Source organism: Anoplophora glabripennis, unplaced genomic scaffold (genome assembly GCF_000390285.2).
Source record: "Anoplophora glabripennis isolate ALB-LARVAE unplaced genomic scaffold, Agla_2.0 scaffold41, whole genome shotgun sequence".
Lineage (NCBI taxonomy): Eukaryota > Metazoa > Arthropoda > Insecta > Coleoptera > Cerambycidae > Anoplophora > Anoplophora glabripennis.
This window is the reverse complement of record NW_019416901.1, coordinates 1,172,939-1,192,541: the sequence shown is the minus strand read 5'-3', so window position 1 is coordinate 1,192,541 and position 19,603 is coordinate 1,172,939. Positions and strand designations below refer to the sequence as shown.

General features: G+C 32.6%; 1 protein-coding gene across 1 annotated transcript in view; it reads right to left on the bottom strand.

The window, feature by feature from the left end:
* Positions 1 to 17,320, bottom strand: part of LOC111691285 (protogenin-like) — a gene marked incomplete at its 3' end in the record, with an annotated part of 113,472 nt that extends 96,152 nt beyond the window's left edge. Inside the window, exon 1 of the mRNA XM_023455665.1 lies at positions 17,196 to 17,320. Coding sequence (XP_023311433.1) covers positions 17,196 to 17,262 — 67 coding nt within the window. The remainder of the gene's footprint in view (positions 1 to 17,195) is intronic.
* Positions 17,321 to 19,603: the final 2,283 nt, after the last annotated feature.

Here is a 19,603-nt window from a genome sequence, read left to right as displayed (position 1 = left end):
AATTATTTTCAAATTATTATTTATTGTTAAAAGATTTAAAAAAGAATAAAAAGCATATGAATTTATTGCAAAATTCTCAAAATTAAAAAATATTAATAAAAATAATGCGGTCGATAAGATTACAATTTTAACTTCTTGAAATTTATAAAGTTTTTTTATTATATTTATTATTAATTTTATACAAAAAAAATTTTGTCATAATCAAAATTAATTCAAAAAATATTAATCACAACCATTTTCAATAATAAATATAATGCAATATAATACAACAATTTAAAATGTTTCTATTTTTATGAAAAATAACTTCTGGAGCCTCCGTTATAAACAAATTAAAAATTGGGCAATTTTCTTTTTTTGCAATAACTTTTTTGTTTATTAACCGATTTTAATTTAACAAGTCTCATTTTGTAGATAATTTTATTCCCTCGCTAAAATTGATGGTTTTCCCTGCAAAGTGAAAAATCTGTTTTCCTCACTTATTTGTTTAAATAGAAAAGTTAGCTAATAAAATTTTTTGACGAGATGAGAGATATCTTGTATTATGTTCTTTTAGACAATTTTACAATAAATCGCGGATAGGAATTTTTTCGCGTGTCTCTTTTATTTTCGCTAATTTCTGGTGTATAACAGGACTGTATAAAAATGCGCTCCAAATTACTAAATAAGTTAGATGACACAAAACGTGTAGTTTTGATCGAGGTACATACAATGAAAGAAAACCACTGAACGATGATTCTTCAGGATTCCATTATAGATCCTCACACAAAGCAAATGTCGACGTCCCACACAGAAAAGGGTACAATTTAAATTTGTCACAATCGTCAACAGACGACCATAGTTAACTGTGTTTCTCGATTATATATGCCTACATGGAGAACAATTTGACCCAACTTCCAAATGCGACGGACAGGTCTCTAGACGTAGCAAAACTTCAGGACAAAGGCGTTGAATAGTTCTGCATGATGATTACACAAATGAAAACTTCTTAATTAGCAAATAGTTTCTCGCGCGAAGAAAAAAAAACAGCTATTAAAATGGAATCTGTTGGTCGTAAATCATAACACGTTTGTGATATAAAATAAGGCTGATATTTGAAATGTCATTGTTGCCTGGTGGGACTTCTAGTTTTCGGTTCTGATATAATGCCACCTGCTAACGTTAAACAGGATTGAAAATCATGAACCTGTAGAATGACCAGCACGGTCGTTTGGTTTTAATTAGATACACCAGCGGTCGCAGAACGGTTTCTAAAACAAAATGAAGATCGACATAGTTGGGTAACCATATCGTAGTCAAATCTGGTCCTCATTTACTATTGGTTCATCCTTCGCTTGTTCAGTGATGCAAGCCTGTTACAACTGAAAATTTTTCACGCCGCGCCCGACCGAGATAATTTCTCTCATTTTCCGCAGCGAGCAAAACGTGAAACAAATTCATACTGCACATTTTTAATATTAGTCGTAATTTCTAATTTGCCTCATTTCCTCTCGTACACAATCATCTAAATTAATTGGCCTGCGTGAGTCTGGCCGACAACAAACCTGTTTACAACAGTTGGAAATACTTTGCAGGAAGAAATTCATTTACGAGTTGGTAATGAATTTAATTCTAAAATTATTCCCGAGTCGACTGACTATCTTTCGATTAGAAACGGTCGTTTTCAGTGGTGTAATGAGTTTGAAGGTAGGGAGAAAACCAGAAACGAATGCAAGTTAACGCAGAGCAAATTAAACTAATGTTCATGGAATATATACATATACAGGGCGTTTCTGAAATCAACGCGTTCCTTGAAAAGGGTGATATAAGGCACGAAAATGAGCAACTTTTATTAGGCAACTGATGCTCTAAATGCTTCTGTTTTCGAAAAAATTAATTAAGAACATTAACCATAAATGTAAGCCGACCCTGTGCATCTTGTGCACGTGCGCTGTGCATCTTGTGCACGTGCGCTGTGTATCTTGTGCACGTGCGCTGTGTGTAGTAGTATTATTAGCCACATTATTACGGGAACAATTATTACACCCCTATCATGTACAAAGGGTTCAGACATTATATGACAATACAATACTAAATTTTTAACAACATTCACTATTGGTGTGATGCAAACCCTCACGTTATACAGGGTGTTAGAAGTTTGATTGCCTTAATTTTAATAGACAATAGAATACATTAAAATAAACGAAAAAACCTTATATGACATGGGAATTCAATTGGTATCTGGAATTTTTTAAGTGTAGGGCTAATCACAGTTCCTTGTGGTACACTAAAAAGCGATTTTGTTGGTAAACCGCCCATTTTCCTTATCAGTTTGACCAATTTAGTACAAAGTTTCTTTAACAAACCGTACCAGGTGGTCTCTAACATTTAGAAGCAACATCACTACCGTTCTTTGATTTTTTTTTTCAAGTCTAACGTGTCGCATAAAAACTAACCACCCAGAAACAACAGTCTGGTGCAAAACAACATTCTGGTTTGTCAAACTTGTTATACCAAACGAGTCACCCATGGCGGACAACGAATCCATGGATAATCGCGACCCGCGCTCAATTCAAGACGAGGTCATTATTCCGCGCAGTTTCTTCTAACCAATTTCTCATTCAGAAACACAGTATCGAATTTCGCCCTGGTATGCTTACGTTAACGTCCGTTTATTATGACAGGGCGGTCAGGCGCGGTCTGCTCGGCAGCAGTTCTCAAAAGGCTGCACCAAAGCCAAAAAATAAAGATTTTTTTTTGTTGCAAAAAATCTATGCGGATCATATTGCTGGGTTACTGGCAGATTGACGTAGAACATGTACTATACTACTTCCTAAATCGCCAGACCTAAATCTACTGGATCCATTTTGTCAGAAGTTTAAAAAAATAAAGTTCGGTTATTTTCTTAGACCACTTACGAGGTCTAAGAATATAGAAATGTTATTATTTAAATAAGGAATTAAATAAAGATAATAAAAACGATAAATAGAATTGTTTAAAGAAAATAAATAAATTTTTCAGAAACATGTAATGTTTATTTTTAGTTCTATTTCAAGTACAGAGTACATTCGCGAAAATTATTGAAAATATTTTGTTTTTTTCAAATGTTTACACAAATATAATTATTTTTTCACAATAAATGTGTCACGTGTTACTGGGCGATATTACATTGTGAGTTAAAAATACGTTATATANTTTATATATCTTTCTCTTAAAACAATGACAGAAAATGGGAGGGGGCAGTGTTTGTGTGACCATCCTGTATACACTTCACTAGTTGTTAAGTCGGCTATTAAACAAAAATTTAATTAAAAAAACACCCTAAATCTAGAAAGCGATGAGATTTAGAGCATACATTTCTCATGGGAACTCTATCTTTGAAATAACTTTATAATAAACAAAATTGGGTACAATCAACCATCTTGCTTTTTTTTACACGTTCCTGAATAAAACCGCTACTGCAACGTCTTACAGTGTCCACGCTTTTTTTTTCACCGCGGCCACAAAACAGTTTGAGAACCGCTGGCCTTGCAGCTATATTGTACCATAACCGGCCCTCGCGTATTTCGTTCAGGATGCTGACCTAGCCACTGCGATTTTATTTCGGGGGGTCACGTATTTTAAACAAAATATACGCCTTTGTCCAGGAACGGGGGGACCACTTTAGAACCATCGAAACGAACAAAGACACTCCATCTGCGTGTTTCTAACCTTTGATCTTGTTATACTACCGGCCGCGGCGGAAGTTTTGTTATTCGATTCTGCGATTCGCGCGTTTCGACTTGTCGAGTCGATAGGTTTGTTGGAAAATTACCGTGAAGCTAATAAACAACACTATCCTGCGTAGCCCATTCTCAGAATATATCTCCAACTTTTAACAATCATTTATATTCGGCGAAAAAATTGAAAGTGCTTAAGATTTTAACTAATCAATTATACATGAATTTTTAACCAGGGATCGTCAGATCTGTCTCTTTAAGTCTTATCATTTTTCTATATTTTGGAACAATATATTGCTACCGATTTACTTGATTAACTAATCAAACGAATAGACTGTAAATTTGCATGATTAGTTAACCAAGTATTAACTTGTCGAACATCTGTCAAGTCTTATCATTTATAATATTTTTTTTATACTTAAAGTCAATATATGATTTAATCAACTAATTAAAAAAATATACTAACAATAAGAATACACTTCTACAATTTACTTGCATAAGTTTGCTTACAATCTAATAGACCGATTAATTAATCAAGTCTTAAGAAGTCTTATCATTTTTATATATTTACTATTTACTAATTAAATAACCAAGTCTTTATCAGTACTTGTAGAATGTGTCTATTTAAGTTTTAGAAACTCTAGTACTGTTTAAGACTTGATATATTTTGGGCCATGATTCCAGTACCAGATAAGACTTAATTAACTAATTGAACAAACAGACTACATATTTCTATAAATTATTCACAATCTAATGAATCGATTGACTAACCAAGGCTTGTATATTTAAGTCTTACCTTTTTTATATTTAGGACTAATTAAATAACCAAGTCTTTATCAGCACTTGTAGAATGTGTCTATTTGAGTTTTAGAAACTCTAGTACTGGTTAAGACTTGATTAACTAATCAAACGGATAGAATGTGGTTATTGCACAATTTATATAGGTACATATTTACACAATACTATCCTATTAGTCAACCAAGTTTAAAGAAGTCTTATCATTTTTATATATTTTGGTCATGATTACAGTACCAGATAAGACTTGATTAACTATTTCTATAAATTATTCACAATCTAATGAATCTATTGACTAACCAAGAGTCTTACCTTTTTTACATTTAGGACTAATTAGTGCCAGCTAAGACTTTCTTAACTAATCAAGTCAATCAAAGCTTAAGCAATACTCAAAGTATACGCCCTTATTTATTAGACTTAAAAGAATGTGCGTCCAAGTGTCAATTCTCTTTTGTTTATTAAACCAATCGCAAAATATCTATAATAAAGGTATACAAAATTATTATAAAATTAACAACACCCACTAGAAAATACATGGTTGAATTATTATTTTTTGTCTAATTGCATTTATTTGTTTAATGTCATTTGGCCATCTTAATAACTTGACAAAATTGTTGCTGGGAAATGAGTAAGGAAATAAAAAGGTTCTTTTATACTGATTGAGTTAGTTCAACCAGTAGGGTTCTCAAAGCTTTACCGACTGTTTTTTAGTTTGCATATAATATTTATTTCAACTACATCGGAAAAATCAGACTTAAGTGAAGGCGAGACAAATATAGACAAGACAAATATTTTCGTGTTTTAAGAATAGTGTTCGTGGAAAATTGAAGACAGACAAGTGAGGAGTGAAGAAGGTTTTGTTTGTCCACGGTAAATTAAATACGAAAAACTTTTCTTTAAAAAAAAAGGAAACATTTGAATATGTCTAAACAACTACTGCTAATATTGTATTTGTAATCATGGATTTTAAAATTTATAAATGAATTGTTGTCTTTTTTATGCTCGAAAGTAAAAAAAAAAATAATTTCAATGGAAGACACTAAAATGAAAAATATCTAAAATAATGCTAGTAATTTGTAATTATGAATTTTTGTATCTTGTTTAAAAGTGGCTACAAGCATGCTGTCCACCTTGTATGGAAACACACTGTCCTTACGCAACTAACGGAAGTCTGTTATTCATATCCGTTGTCGCGATTAGAGCTTCTTGTCACGAGCAACGTATTATTAAATCTATTTTTGATGGAGTTAAATGCACTTACTTTTTAACGAATGACGACGCCGATGATATTATATTCAAAATGTTTCTATATGTCGATAAAACCAAGAATAAATAACATTGGATTATATGTCGACGACGAATGTTTTCTGTGTATTTCTTTTTATATTAGCAATGACCAGTGGCGGCTCGTGTCATCCACACCAGGGAGGGTAGAAAAATTTAGGTACAAAGTACTTATTGAAAAAAAAATAAATATAATTAATTGGGCAGTTTTATTTTAAGTACTATTGAAATATAGGGAAAATGTGTTCAACATTATTTTTTATGGTGAAAGTCCATTCTTCTGTCCGAAATAAACTTTTCAAATACTTTTCCATTAAAGTTTGCTATTTCTCGCATCATTGATTTTTCAATAGACAATACTACTGCTAGTCTGTCTTTACAATCAATTTAAATTTTTACAATCTTTTAAAAAACGCATAAGTAGCAATACGTAAGTAACAAGATTTTACATCACACCTGAACAAATTGCGTTTAATAAGAAAAACAGCTATTTGGTTAAAGTCGCACTAAACATAGCCCAAACTGCATAGAAATATGCGCTACTCCCACTCCGTCTTTCATTGCTGCGCAACGGTAACCATGACCACCGCTGTAAACACTTTACAGATGCAGGAGCGTGCTACGCGAATTAAAGTGACTGAATTTTAATTTTTTTTTTTTTCTATGAACATTTACAGGGGGAGCCGCCCCAGAGCTACCCGCACCAGCCGCCACTGACAACGACGCACTTTCCGGGTTAAAAATCGGTCAGAAACAGACATTTTCTAGAGCGGCAGCACAAAAACGTAATCTCCAGCAAATTATCTGCTTTTCCCCGATTTCTCTAATTTTCTAGCTTGGTGGGTACCCAGTGGACGCACGTATTTCCGTGCACGCGCTACGGTGACGCAACCGGGCCCGGGCGAAGGGTTGACTGTGGTCAATCTGTCCTTGACCCCACGGTCTTCCGGCGAGGAACCACTTCTGTGAGGCAGCTCACTGACCCGCTAACATCTTGCCTGAAACTTCTTTCGGGGGATTATTTTCGACGTTCGTTCAACCCGGTGCCTGCTGCGTGAAAGTTATTGTCAAATTTGGAGGCGGCGGCCGAATTTCCAACCGACAGACCCAGGTAGTGGTTGCCCCAGACGAGTAGAAGTGTCTACGGGGTGTTACAAAAGAAATAGGTCAAGTCGTTGAACACAATGTGACTTTTCTTATGCCATTTTTTGTTTAGAACCTTCTTTTTCAAGAAGCAGGATGTCAAATTTACAGTTTGAAAAAATTTTGATTAAAACACCAACAAGAGGTCGCATTATCTCGAGTGAAGACGTAACGGTTTGTCATTGTTCATTGTAAACCAATCATTAATATTGGGGACGGTAAGATTTAGGGATTTTTGTTGTTACATTTATCAAAATTCAAAATAACAATAAAATAAATTCAATACCTCGCCGATTATATTTGCGTGGCATGATAACTCCCCATCACAGTGAGGCCACAATTTCCTGGCCTATAAGCGCGTAACATTTGCCTATAAATAAGCTATGGTTCCCCCTCCAAGCGAGACGGTTAAAATAACGTGTTTAAAAGGGGAACTTGAGGCCCATTTCGTTCGGCTTAAAGACAAGAACAAGGCAGGTATTAATTTAAAGTAATTAAAAAACAACTTCCCTACAACAAAACAAGGTAAGATTAAATTATCTACAGGGTGTTTCATAATGATGTGCAAATATTTTAAGGCGTTTAAAAAGTAATTTTAGGGGGGGGTATTTCCAATACATTTTTTCGATTTGAGGTCCCCCTGAGAAAATATTCAAATCTCAAAATGGCCGAAAAAATTAGCTTTTATTTTTTTTATTAAATTTTTAGTTCATATTTTAATTATTATATTATATTGATAAAAAAGAAGAAAATAGTCAAAAATGACGATCGTTTTTTGGTAACTGTTGTACTAACTATATGGGTGCCTAATGGGCAACGAAAAATAATTTATTTTTTTGCTTATAAATCCTTAAGTATACGAAAAAATGGGAAGAGTAAAAAAAGTTTTTAAATGAAATGTAGTATTAAAGGCTATTTTTCCTGTTGGAATTGGCTAACGTAGAAAAAAGTTGTGAGAGAAATAAAACCAAGGGGTGCTAATTCCTTTCATTCAGACATAAACCAGAAAAAAAGGGTACCAAAAAATACCATTCAACTAGTTGTTAACGTATACCAAAATTCAAATTTCTAAGTTTAACCATTTTCGTGAAAAACGATAAAAGCTCATTTTTTCGGCCATTTTGAGATTTGAATATTTGCTCTAGGGGGGCTCAAATAAAAAAAAAAATATTAGAAATATTTGCACATCATTATGAAACACCCTGTATCCTGTATACATAGGTAATAATGAATCCCGCTCATGATATTGTTGTATCTCTCCTCGAAATGCCATTTTTAAAAACGTTTTCGTCCTTGATTTAGTAGATTCGTCAATATTTCCCGAATATGCAAACAAAATTCAAGCGTTTTTGAAATAGATAGGTTGAAAAACGAACTTAATATTTTGTACAGAGAGGAACAATTTCGTAACTTAGTTTAAATAAGGGCACAAAATTCTACATCAAAATGGTCAATTGACTTTTTCTTGTATTATTAAAATTAACAAAGTTAGAGAGTTTAGAAGTTAAGGAATGATTTAAGAAATTTAAAAAATCATAAGCAGAAAAATGGATGAATTTTATTTTCAATCTACACGTTTTCAAAGAAATAGATATTATGTTCTTTAATTTTTAATAAAAAAGTTATAACAATTTAATTTTTAATCGTTAATTTTTATTATTTAACCCTATAACAATTTTTTTTCTATGCCATTCGATTGATTATTTCAAATAATGAAAAGTTGCTTTCGAAATTTTGTTTTACAACGAAGATAAAAATTATGTTCGCTTTGTGAAATTGTTAGATATAACTTCTTATCAAAAATTACAAAATATATCTATTTCTCTGAAAGATAATTTAAATTTTTTAAAAGTTGATTGAAAAAAAAAATTTGTTTATTTTTCTGCTTATGATTTTTTAAATTTCTGAAATCATCCCTTAACTTCTAGTGTCCCTAACTCTGTTAATTTTAATAGTACAAGAAAAATCAATTGACCATTTTGTAGAATTTTATGCTCTACAACTATTATATGAAACTTTTTTTTCTAGCTCTTACCCCTTTTTTTATTTATCTTGAAAAACCCCTTTATATTTTATCTTTTTTCACCCCTGGACGGGGTGAAAAAAATATTTCTGTCAATATTTATATACCTCGAACTAATTTATATAAAAAATTCAGACAAATTGACCAAAATTGCGATTTAATTGGACTATAAACCAAGTAGGAACATTTTTTTTAATTATTAGGTAAATATAAGGTGATTCACAAATGATGACCATAAATGAAACCTCGTATTCTTTGATGAATTTTAAGGGGAGCCTTTCCTATAAAGTTTTTATCTAGGACGCTTCGTTAAAAAGATACAGGGTGTTAAACTTTAAAAAATATTTTTAATTTTTTTAAATAATTTAAAAACTAGTAAGTGAAATAATTCGAAATTGGGCACATGTATTTATGTAACAATTGTCCAAAATTTGAGGGCTTTTCCTAAAATTTACATGCTCCAGTGGCGGGGATACAGGGTATCGATGGCATATTTTTCTAAATAAAATAGTACGCCATTGTTTTACGGTAACAACCATAATATTTTCGGATTCGTCTTTCAATTTTCTACAAATTACTACCCTCTTATGTTTTTTGAAAAAAGCCTGATTTTCGAGTAAAACTAAAAAATCAACTGAAAACACTTTTAATAAAATGACATGACAAGCACTAATCATTTGGTTATTTATTCGATTAAAGAAACTGGAAAAAAAGGAAAAAGTCAATAGGTAATTTTTATGTAGGATTGTATGTTTTACGAAACTTTTTTATCTAGCCCTTATCCGTTTTGAGCTATCTTGAAAAACCCCTTTGTTTTATCATTTTCCACCCTTGGCCGGATGTTGAACAAAACATTACTGTCACTTATTGTTATAACATACCTCAATCTAACACATATCAAAAATTCAGGCAAGTTGACCAAAATTTAGATTTAAAGGCTTATTTAATTGGACTATAACTGCTCAGAATCTCAAAGTTGCTATCGCAGCCCACTATGTAATTTTAAAAAGCATTACCTATATTCAAATATCGAAGTGTGTTCTCAGTTCGTTTTTTAAGTTTTACTCGAAAATCAGGCTTTTTTCGAAAAATATGAGAGAGTAGTAATTTGTAGAAAATTGAAAGACGAATCCGAAAATATCATGGTTGTTACCGTAAAGCAGTGGCACGATTATATTTAGAAAAATATGTCACAGATACCCTGTGTCTCCGCCACTGGAGCATGAAAATTTTAGGAAAAGGCCTCAGTATATCGTTTTGTTCTTTTTTTCTATGAATTTTATTGTAAATAATATATTTAAAGTTCTATTACATTACTGAATTACTAAGTCTTAGTGTTGTTAAATATTTACTAGAGCAACAATTAATGGTGCGCCTGCCCTGACCGTCCGAATCAATTTAAACGGAGCCCTACGCCGTCCCACACCGCCAGCAGGCCGGTGGGAAGGGGGCAGAAATCGACTGCAGAATATAAATGCGGAATGCAATTAGAAGAATTCAAAAGTGCAACACGAATAATGTGCAGGCCAGTGGCCGAACGCCAGGGCCGGCCCGACCCGTCGGTCAAACCGGAAAAATTCTATGACCAAATCGGGGGGGTCGGCAGCGCCGCGATAGGTCGCTGTCCATTGTAATTTAAACGGTAATGTAGGCCTCTGCGAGCGGGGCCAGGCGGCATATATTACGGGCTGGGGGTGTCGCGCTCCTTCAACGCGTGTACCAAGTTGAAAATGTGTTTAAAATATTTTTCTAGATGCACACAATACGTTTGAACATTTTTTTTTGAAAGGTATATCGAGAAAAAAAATATCGTGGGAGTTTGAACCCTTAATATTAGTTTTAAGAGGTTTCGATTTTTTTCCGTCGAGGTAAAAAAATTTATCTACATATATTTTTGAAGGAAATTGAATGCCCTACAAAAAAGGTCTGATTGACGAGCCGTTTCCATGTAATCAAGCCTTGAAAATTAATGTTTTTTCGATTTGACTTTTTAATGGCGGTTTTCCACTAAACGTTGAGTTTATGTCCTGTTTGTGTTTTCTAGAACAAAACAAAAACAAAACTGAAACAAACCCAAAACTCTTGCTTCCATCAAGCGGGCTACGTTTTGTTCGAGTTTTGTTTTTGTTTTCAGTCCTTTTCCACTGTTGTCGCGGGGAAGTCAGAACACATTTTTCCAATAACCAGCCAACATGTTTAGAGAAGATTTTTTTATTCTTAGTTATGGCTGGTTTATACTGAAGTCCTTGGAAAAAAAGTGTGTCTACAGTGTCCCACCTCGAACACCATCGATGGATATTTGGGAAACCGCTCTAAGGATTTTTTTGAAATTATGACGGTGTGATACGGATCGTGGGGACCACCAAGCTAAAATATTTTCAAGGTCATCGTACTTCCAATTACACAGGAAGTCGATACTAACTTTCTTGTTTTAAATGGAACCCCCTGTATATTATTGCATTTTTGGAAACATCATCCATTTTTAAGTTGAAAACATATAGCACACTCCATACTTAGGATACACCGTTTCCGAGATATTTCGATTTTTAAATTGACATGCAGACCGTCACCAAAATTTAATTTTCCCCGTTTTTTTTTGTGCAAATTGGACATTTTGCAGAGAAAGACCTACTTTATCGAATTTGACATGAAAATTTTCCAGTTTTTATACAGAATGGTCAAAAAAATTTATCGAATATGAAGTTCAAAATATGTGGAAAACTCGAAATTTTTAAATGGAAACCCCTAATTTTTTTGCAATAATATACAGGGGGTTCCATTTAAAATAAGAAAGTTAGTATCAACTTCCGGTATAACCGGAAATACGATGACCTTGAAAATATTTTAGGTATAAATATCCACGGTCCGTATCACACCATCACAATTTCAAAATCCTTCGAGCGGATTCCCAGATATCCATCGATGGAGTTCGTGGTATATGTACGGTTAAAGTGTTTACTTGGTTACTGTGTATCCTAGCCAAGTAAACACTTTAACCGTACACATATATATATTTTTTAATACCTATAATTCATTAATTATTAAAATATTGTTTTTGGGAAGAAGAAAACGCCAACATAGATATTGGGTTGGATCACTTATCTAGAAAACACAACACGACCGTTTCCACTAAACAGACTTAAGTTTCAAAACAGGTCGAAACTAGTGCTGGCAACTGAAACCGGTTTTTTAGATAGTCGGTTAACCGGTTTCGGATAATTCGGATTTTTATGAAATCCGAAAACCGGTTATTCGGTTAGTCGATTCTTCAAATATCCGAAAACCGGTTATTCGGTTATTCGAATCTTCAAATATCCGATTATTCGATGATCTACTTCCTTTTTTTTAGACATCGATTTGTCCGATTGTAATTGACCTTTTTTTTTTGGAGATCGATTTCTTCGTAAACAAATTTGACTTCCAGATTTTTTTTTTAGACAATTAACCGGTTTTATCTGAAATCGGTTTTTACGGAACCCGGTTAACCGGTTTCACTTTTTTCCGGTTTTTGCCAGCACTAGTCGAAACCTTTTGATGTGACCGCTTTCGAGCGGGATCCGAAAAACAAAACTCCAACTGTCGCAAAACACGCCATTTTTTAAAAAATTTTGCGAAAAGTCATAGTTTTGTTTCATTCGACACAAGTTTGTGTTTTGTTTTTGTTTTGTCCGTTTAGTGGAAAACCGCCTTTTTGAAGCGGGACCCGAAAAACAAAACTCCAACTGTCGCAAAACACGCCAGTCTTCAAAAAGTTTGCGTTTAGTGGAAAACCGCCTTAACTTTGGAATTTTGTAAATAACGAACAAATTAATATCTAAAAAAGTTCAATACAGATTTTCAAAGGAAATTTAAAACTCTACAAAAAAAAGGTCTCTTAACATTTTTGCATAAATTTACTCCTTCAAAAGTTATTCACGATTGAAGTTGAAGTAAAAATTAAATTTTTGATTTTTTCGTTTTAGACCCATTTTTTTTCACTCAATGAAACAAATTGATATTATACATCATCGACAATTATTATTCTATCAATATAATCACCAAAAATATCCAAAATTCATAATATATTCAAATTTATTCTCGCTCAATAGCAATTTTTTCTACAAGAACGTAGTTTTACTGTCTCAAAGTAATTTTAAAAATAACAATTATGTAGTTTTACTAGTTTAGTTAACATCGTAGATATAGGTTCTAATTGATACAAAGAAGAAACGTATAGAAAAAGTTGAAATTAAGTTGCTCTTTACAACTAACGAAGTAGAGTAGTAGCGTTATAAGGCAAAAGCCGCTCGGAAATTCCCTCTTTTTGCATTAAATAGAACTTATTTTTAGGGAAATTAAAAAAAATAGCTATTTTTTATAACGATAATTGTTAATTAACTATTGGACGTATCGGACCGGGATTTAACGGACAATTAAAGAAAGTGTAAACTTTTATTTTCAAAAAGTTTTACAATGACGCAATACTTAAACGTTTTACGTTTTTTTAAATTTTTGATCTAATATTTCATTTATTTAACTTCTAAGCCCTATTTAATGTAAAAAGAGCGAATTCCCGAGCGGCTTTTGATTGACCTTGGGGCAAGATAAGCCAACTAGATTTTCGTGGACAGCAAAAAAGTGATAAAACACGTAATTTTGGCATTTATTTGCCAACGCTCACTTCTTTCAAGTTAGTGTTTTGATAATATATACATACCCTTGCCCGTCATAAAGTGCAATGAAATGTCTACTAATAATATTTTTACGTTCAAACTCTAATTCGATCAAAAACAGCGGTAGCCAAAATAACAATAGATCGAGAGTGTAAAGTATATAAAACAATAAATTTGCGATGTAGAAGAAGAAGAAGCATAGTTGTGGGAATGAGATTCAACTTTGACGAGTGTTATATTTAGTACCACATCAATCTCTGGCAATTCCATGCACACAGAACATTGGACACACCCTGTATGTAAATAAATATATTAATTTCGATAAGCCTATTTTACTATTAATTGTATTAATACAAAAAATTAATAGCTAGGTATTATTTTATTTTATTTCTATTGGCTTTTATTCTAAAAGTTGTTTTTGCCAATAAACTGATAACTGATCAGTTTATTGTGACACGTACAATAGCATCACAAGCATAACATCTCGTAATAGAATCAACAATTTCCATTTATTCAATAAACACATCTGAAATTGCTAATAATTATTATTATTCTCCATAAAAGGAAAAGGCACGAATCCGAAACGGGCAAAACATGTTTACCACCAATTGTTTGGATAGGCACCAATCGATACTCTAGGAAACTGAATCATCGTCTAACCCCGTCCAACATTAAATTACACCCACAATAACTAGAAACCGCTAAGATCATTCGTCAGCAGAATCCCCAGAACATTGACCGATTGTTACTATTATTCTAACGGATTGTTTACTTAGTTATTGTGTAATTTAAAGACCTTTATTGATTAAATATCATACTTTATTGTAATTAAAAAATTAAACTACTCAATATTAAAAGTCACTGAAACGTTTTTTTGTTCGAAATCGATAAAATTAATTGTTTTTTCCAGTTGAATCAGGGTGTATATTATTGCAATTATTTTTAAAATTCACAAATTTAAAAAGCCAATCAATGCAAATAAAGATAATTTGTAGATCTTAATGCTTACAGTGGTACAAAACAATTTTTTATTTTAATTTCAAATCATACTTTGTTTATATTGCAACATTTGTTTAACTTCGATTTTAACTCTTTTTAAGGGTTTGAGATGGAGATTTTTAAATTTTTTGCAATACTTAATAACTGGTTATCAAAGTCTTCGTCAATATATGTAATTTAAGGCCTTTAGGGCTTAGTTTTAGGTGATTTTTTGATGATATTCTTTTGATAATTAGAAATAAATTTATTAACTTTTAGTAGAGTAGAATCACCCCCTAAATTTAAAGTTTCTTGACTGTACCTATGTTTCTTAACAGCTACCTACATATTAACGAAAAAAATAAATTAAGATGATTTTTTTACACTTACATTACCTGAAAACAAAGAAATATTATATAAGCAATAAAAACAATTTTAGAGGAACGACATGCCACAAAGTACGTAACAAAAAAGATGCCCACGACACTGAACCTCATTTTTCCAAGAACACAAACAATTTTGCTATACAGTGACGTAAAACCTTAAGTCGATATTCGGAGTGTCAGGGCTCAGGTATAAAATAAACAATTTCTCGGTCCAGTGGCTTGTACTTACGCACTATTCAACCTTTTTTTAGACAAGGAATGAACGAAATTCACAATTGCTACCTATACGACTAAAGTATTTTGTGAATAACTATGGAATACTTTAGTATATGTGATTATTATTGCACAAAGCATTTTTTCTTTGAATTTAAACTTACAGTTTACCTGTTGATAAGTGAACCACTATTTACACATTCCTAAATGTTTGGAAACCCACGAGAAAGCGGAAAACATACAATTATTGTTATCTGCTGACTCATAAAAAATCACAATGGTGTTCTTATTCACCATATCAACTTTATACAGTTTTATCTATGGTAACGCGATGTATTTCATCGTAGGATGTAAAATACTAACTTTTACCTCCGGATACGATAAAGTGTTTTCATACATTTAGAATTTATTGTTAAAAATATGCCACAAAAATTATATTTTGAAAATAAAACAATAATATTTAACTCTTGAGGTACATGTATGTTTCTGTATTGCCGTTTTTGCCCTTTTCAAAGGCTAAGTCATCGAGGCATTCGCCCTGGCAAGCTTTCAAATAATTAATGATCCCATAAAAAATCGATCACCACTTCAAGGATGGCAGAATTTCTACAGCTAGAGGCACTAAGCGCAGCAAGATTAACAACACAAATATTTTAGACACGAACCAACGTCTACCAACATGCCGAATTATTGCAATAATTGTACTCAAATAATACAAACCCAAAAATTGTATTTAACAACCGCCAACTTGGATATTGTAGGGCGGTTTTATTACAATAAAAATAACAAACGTAGGAGGCGGCGAGGAGAAACTTAAAGCTTATTGACGTTGGCCATGGATTTCTACTGTTTTCTCTAGGCTATTTTTACCCGGTTTTTAGATCGAGTTCGATTACCAAGTAAACTCAATTTTATTTTAATCGAGTTTTCACATCACACGAAGGTTACAAAATACACTAAAACACGTCCTAAGCTTTTACAGGTTAGTTAGTAGGTGCAGGTATATATTACCTTGCACCTATCTGTACACAATACCTATGTAGGTATTTCAAGTAACGGACGTAGCATTTGAAATGATTATTAACGATTACTGTTAACAAGTAAACATTAATTATTAAGTATCAACTCATTAACACCTGTTATTTCCTTACAATATCACGACCCGTTTTTACAGCTATTCGTTACATAACATTTTTTCAGTAAATTCCTTCAAATGCATAGCCTACTTATTCCAAGTCTGCCTCTGTGGCCGCTCAGTTAAAAATAATACGAAACAACAGTTTTATTAAACGAGAACCATTAATTGTTTTAACTCGCAAAGAGTATTATTAATGGCATTGGCGAAGTCAAATACCTCTATACAAGGTCAATCTTTTCATCTCAAGAGGAAATTAAAAAAAAAATGAGAATGTAAATCAACCATGTTAAAGCAAAAAAATAAACTATGCTTTAGTATAATAATTATTAGTTATTTCGATTTTCCTAAACACATTATTTAACGATTCCAGGGTATCATCGAGTAGGTTCGGGAAGGATAAAAATATTTATGAATTATTTACTTGACGTGAAATAATTTTGTCGTCCTTGCCTCATACCCCAACAATAATAAACGTAACTGTCAGTTAAAGATCCAGCGGAAATTACCTGCCAAACCACGGGTTCCCTCGGCTTTAAAGTCGAAACCGAATCCCGAGAATGCGAAATAGACTTGAAAAAACGATTTAGTGCAACGTAAACAAAATAACAATGCAGATTTAGCGTGATAATGTATCTAACGTGACTAGCACGGCCCATGTTTTCGTTATGACGGCATAAATTACGGCACAATTCGACCGATTTGGCACAAAATCCGTGAAACGAACCTCTCACGGGGTCTGGTCAATCGCTAATCACGCAATGGATCGAAGAAGACATTTATTATACACGGAAACATTCGCACATTACCAAAACAACCGCCATATTGATACACAATCCGAATATAATGTTTTCAGTTTTTTTAAAAGGTAAATTATCGGATGGGACTTACATAACGTTGGGCTGAAGTAAAATCCTATTGCAAACAGAGTGCTGAATTGAAGAATTCGTAACGCCATAAATCAGTATTCATTTGGGATTGTTAAAAAACACGTAATATCACCCACCACACTAGTAACAACACACACAGACTAAAATAGCGCGATTCAATGCTGTGCTGATCGAGTTGGGTAGAAGTTCCGAGTTTTCCGTACCAGCGCCAACCATTCTCATTTTAGCATATACGCTCGGCGCACGCGCCCTGCCTGATAGTTCACTACCGGACAATAAAAAACATGCTAATTTCTCAAATAATAGTAAGGATTCGATGGAAGTGGGTATCAGGCAGCGGTGCGTATTTCCGTATCACTGGATAATAATTAAAAATCTCCGCGGATAAGCGATAATCCGGCTTATCGCAGAGCCTGGAAAGGCTGCACAAGTAAACAATAATTACACAATTTTCCTATCTGAAGTAATTTAAATTAAATGGAGTGTTGGGAGAGGTCAGGAGTGTTTCACGATTAACAACTATATGTGTCATGTGTATTTAGTAAACAGAACGAATGCGATATGATGTAACTCACGTATTTAATAACAAATTATTTCTGTTTGCAGTTCGAGCCATTGTTCTAGATTAGAGATTAGATATTAAATAAATGTGGTTAAATGCATTAACTCGGTAGGAGTTTAAAGAAACCTAAGTATGTTGCGATAATAGGCTTTAATGGAATAAGTGACAGATTAATATTGAAATAAATGGTTTTAATTGCCGCAAATAAAATTTTGATACGTAAACATTATTCTTAATTATCTCTAAGGAATGATAATTGAAATTTTTTATTTATGTACTGTAGGTATTCATAGAGTTGTATCCCACATTGTAGAAATACCTACCTAGCTACCTTAAATTTTGGGTTTTCCCAATTTTTTCAACTAAACGAATATAGATAAGTTGGTAAAATATTTAATCGAAATAGTAGGTAGGTATATTACCTACACAATAGTTAAAAATATACGTAATACAATTTTTACTGGTTTAAATAAATATACCTGCCTACTTTAAACCATAATTTAGACTTCACACTAAAAAATTTCGTTTCTTTCATTAAATTCCTTGACTGTTCTAACCTATAGACGCAGTGGCGTGTAAGACTCCGAAAAGAGGGGGTTGCGAAATGAAATATTATTAGTATATGGATAAAATAATATACAAGGCATCCAAAATATAATGGGTTATCTCTCGGATTTGGGAATGCCTTGCAAAAATAATATGTTACATGACTATTCATGTATATTTATTTTTTTTTAACCTACAAAGCTGATAGCTACACCTAAGTTGAAAATCGAGTTTTCATTATTTTTTGTTTCAAATAAATTTGAACTGTCGACGGTGATACTCCGTTTTAAAATTTTTGACGATTTTTTTTAAATACCTACTCATTTTTTCCTACTAAAATATATGTCGCAGATGTATGTCCTTGTTTATTTTTATTAATTCGTATTCCAAACATATTTCAACATCTAAAGTCCAGAGGTTTTTCTTGGGAGACTTGACTGATAGATCATAACAGAAACCTCTGCTACATTTTTTTTTAAAGATTTCTGAGAAATTCATATAATTATCAAATTCGACAGGCCCATTACGTTCAGGAAATAAATTTAAAAAAATAGTTGGTGTCGTCGTAAACACGTTGTGAATGTGAACATTCTTCTTCTTCTTCTTAAATGAACATATTAACCTGTTATTTCATTTGATCAACTTAACTATTTTTGACCTTTGAAATAATCGTTTGACCCCGGTATAATACGTCGTTGAAATCGTAATTTTTCATCCATTGTCTCCATTCAATGATAAAAAAATGTAATGCAGAAATGCTCTACTAAGAAAATAAAAAATTGGCTATGAAAATAAAATGCGAAAATCTAGTAGGCCTGGAAATATTCTAACCTTAACCTTTCAACAGATAGAGCGATAGAGTTTATCACCCTAAATGTACACATATCGAACTTCATTATTCTGCTGTTAATAATAAAAATGGCGAAGGAACCATTCGGCTTCAGTTTTTTGTATGTATTTCTTCTAGTTGATATGAGGTCGCATTTGTACTTTGTACTTTTGTACTTGTACCTACTTAAGTAATATCTTCAGGGAAAAATTTGAATTAATATTTGCATATTTATTTTTATATTTTCTTAAAATTGTAAAATGTATGATTGTACTTTTGAACTATCATAATCCATTTCCATCTGTCAAGTACTGGTTGCATCAATGGAATTTAGAAAGCCACAACGGACATACCTAACTTTATTTTTATATAATTATACATATATTCATATTATTAATTAGTATCATTGAAATTCTCGGTTGCGTAACAAGCCCGCTGCCTACAGTGTATTAAACACTGAATAATGAATTAC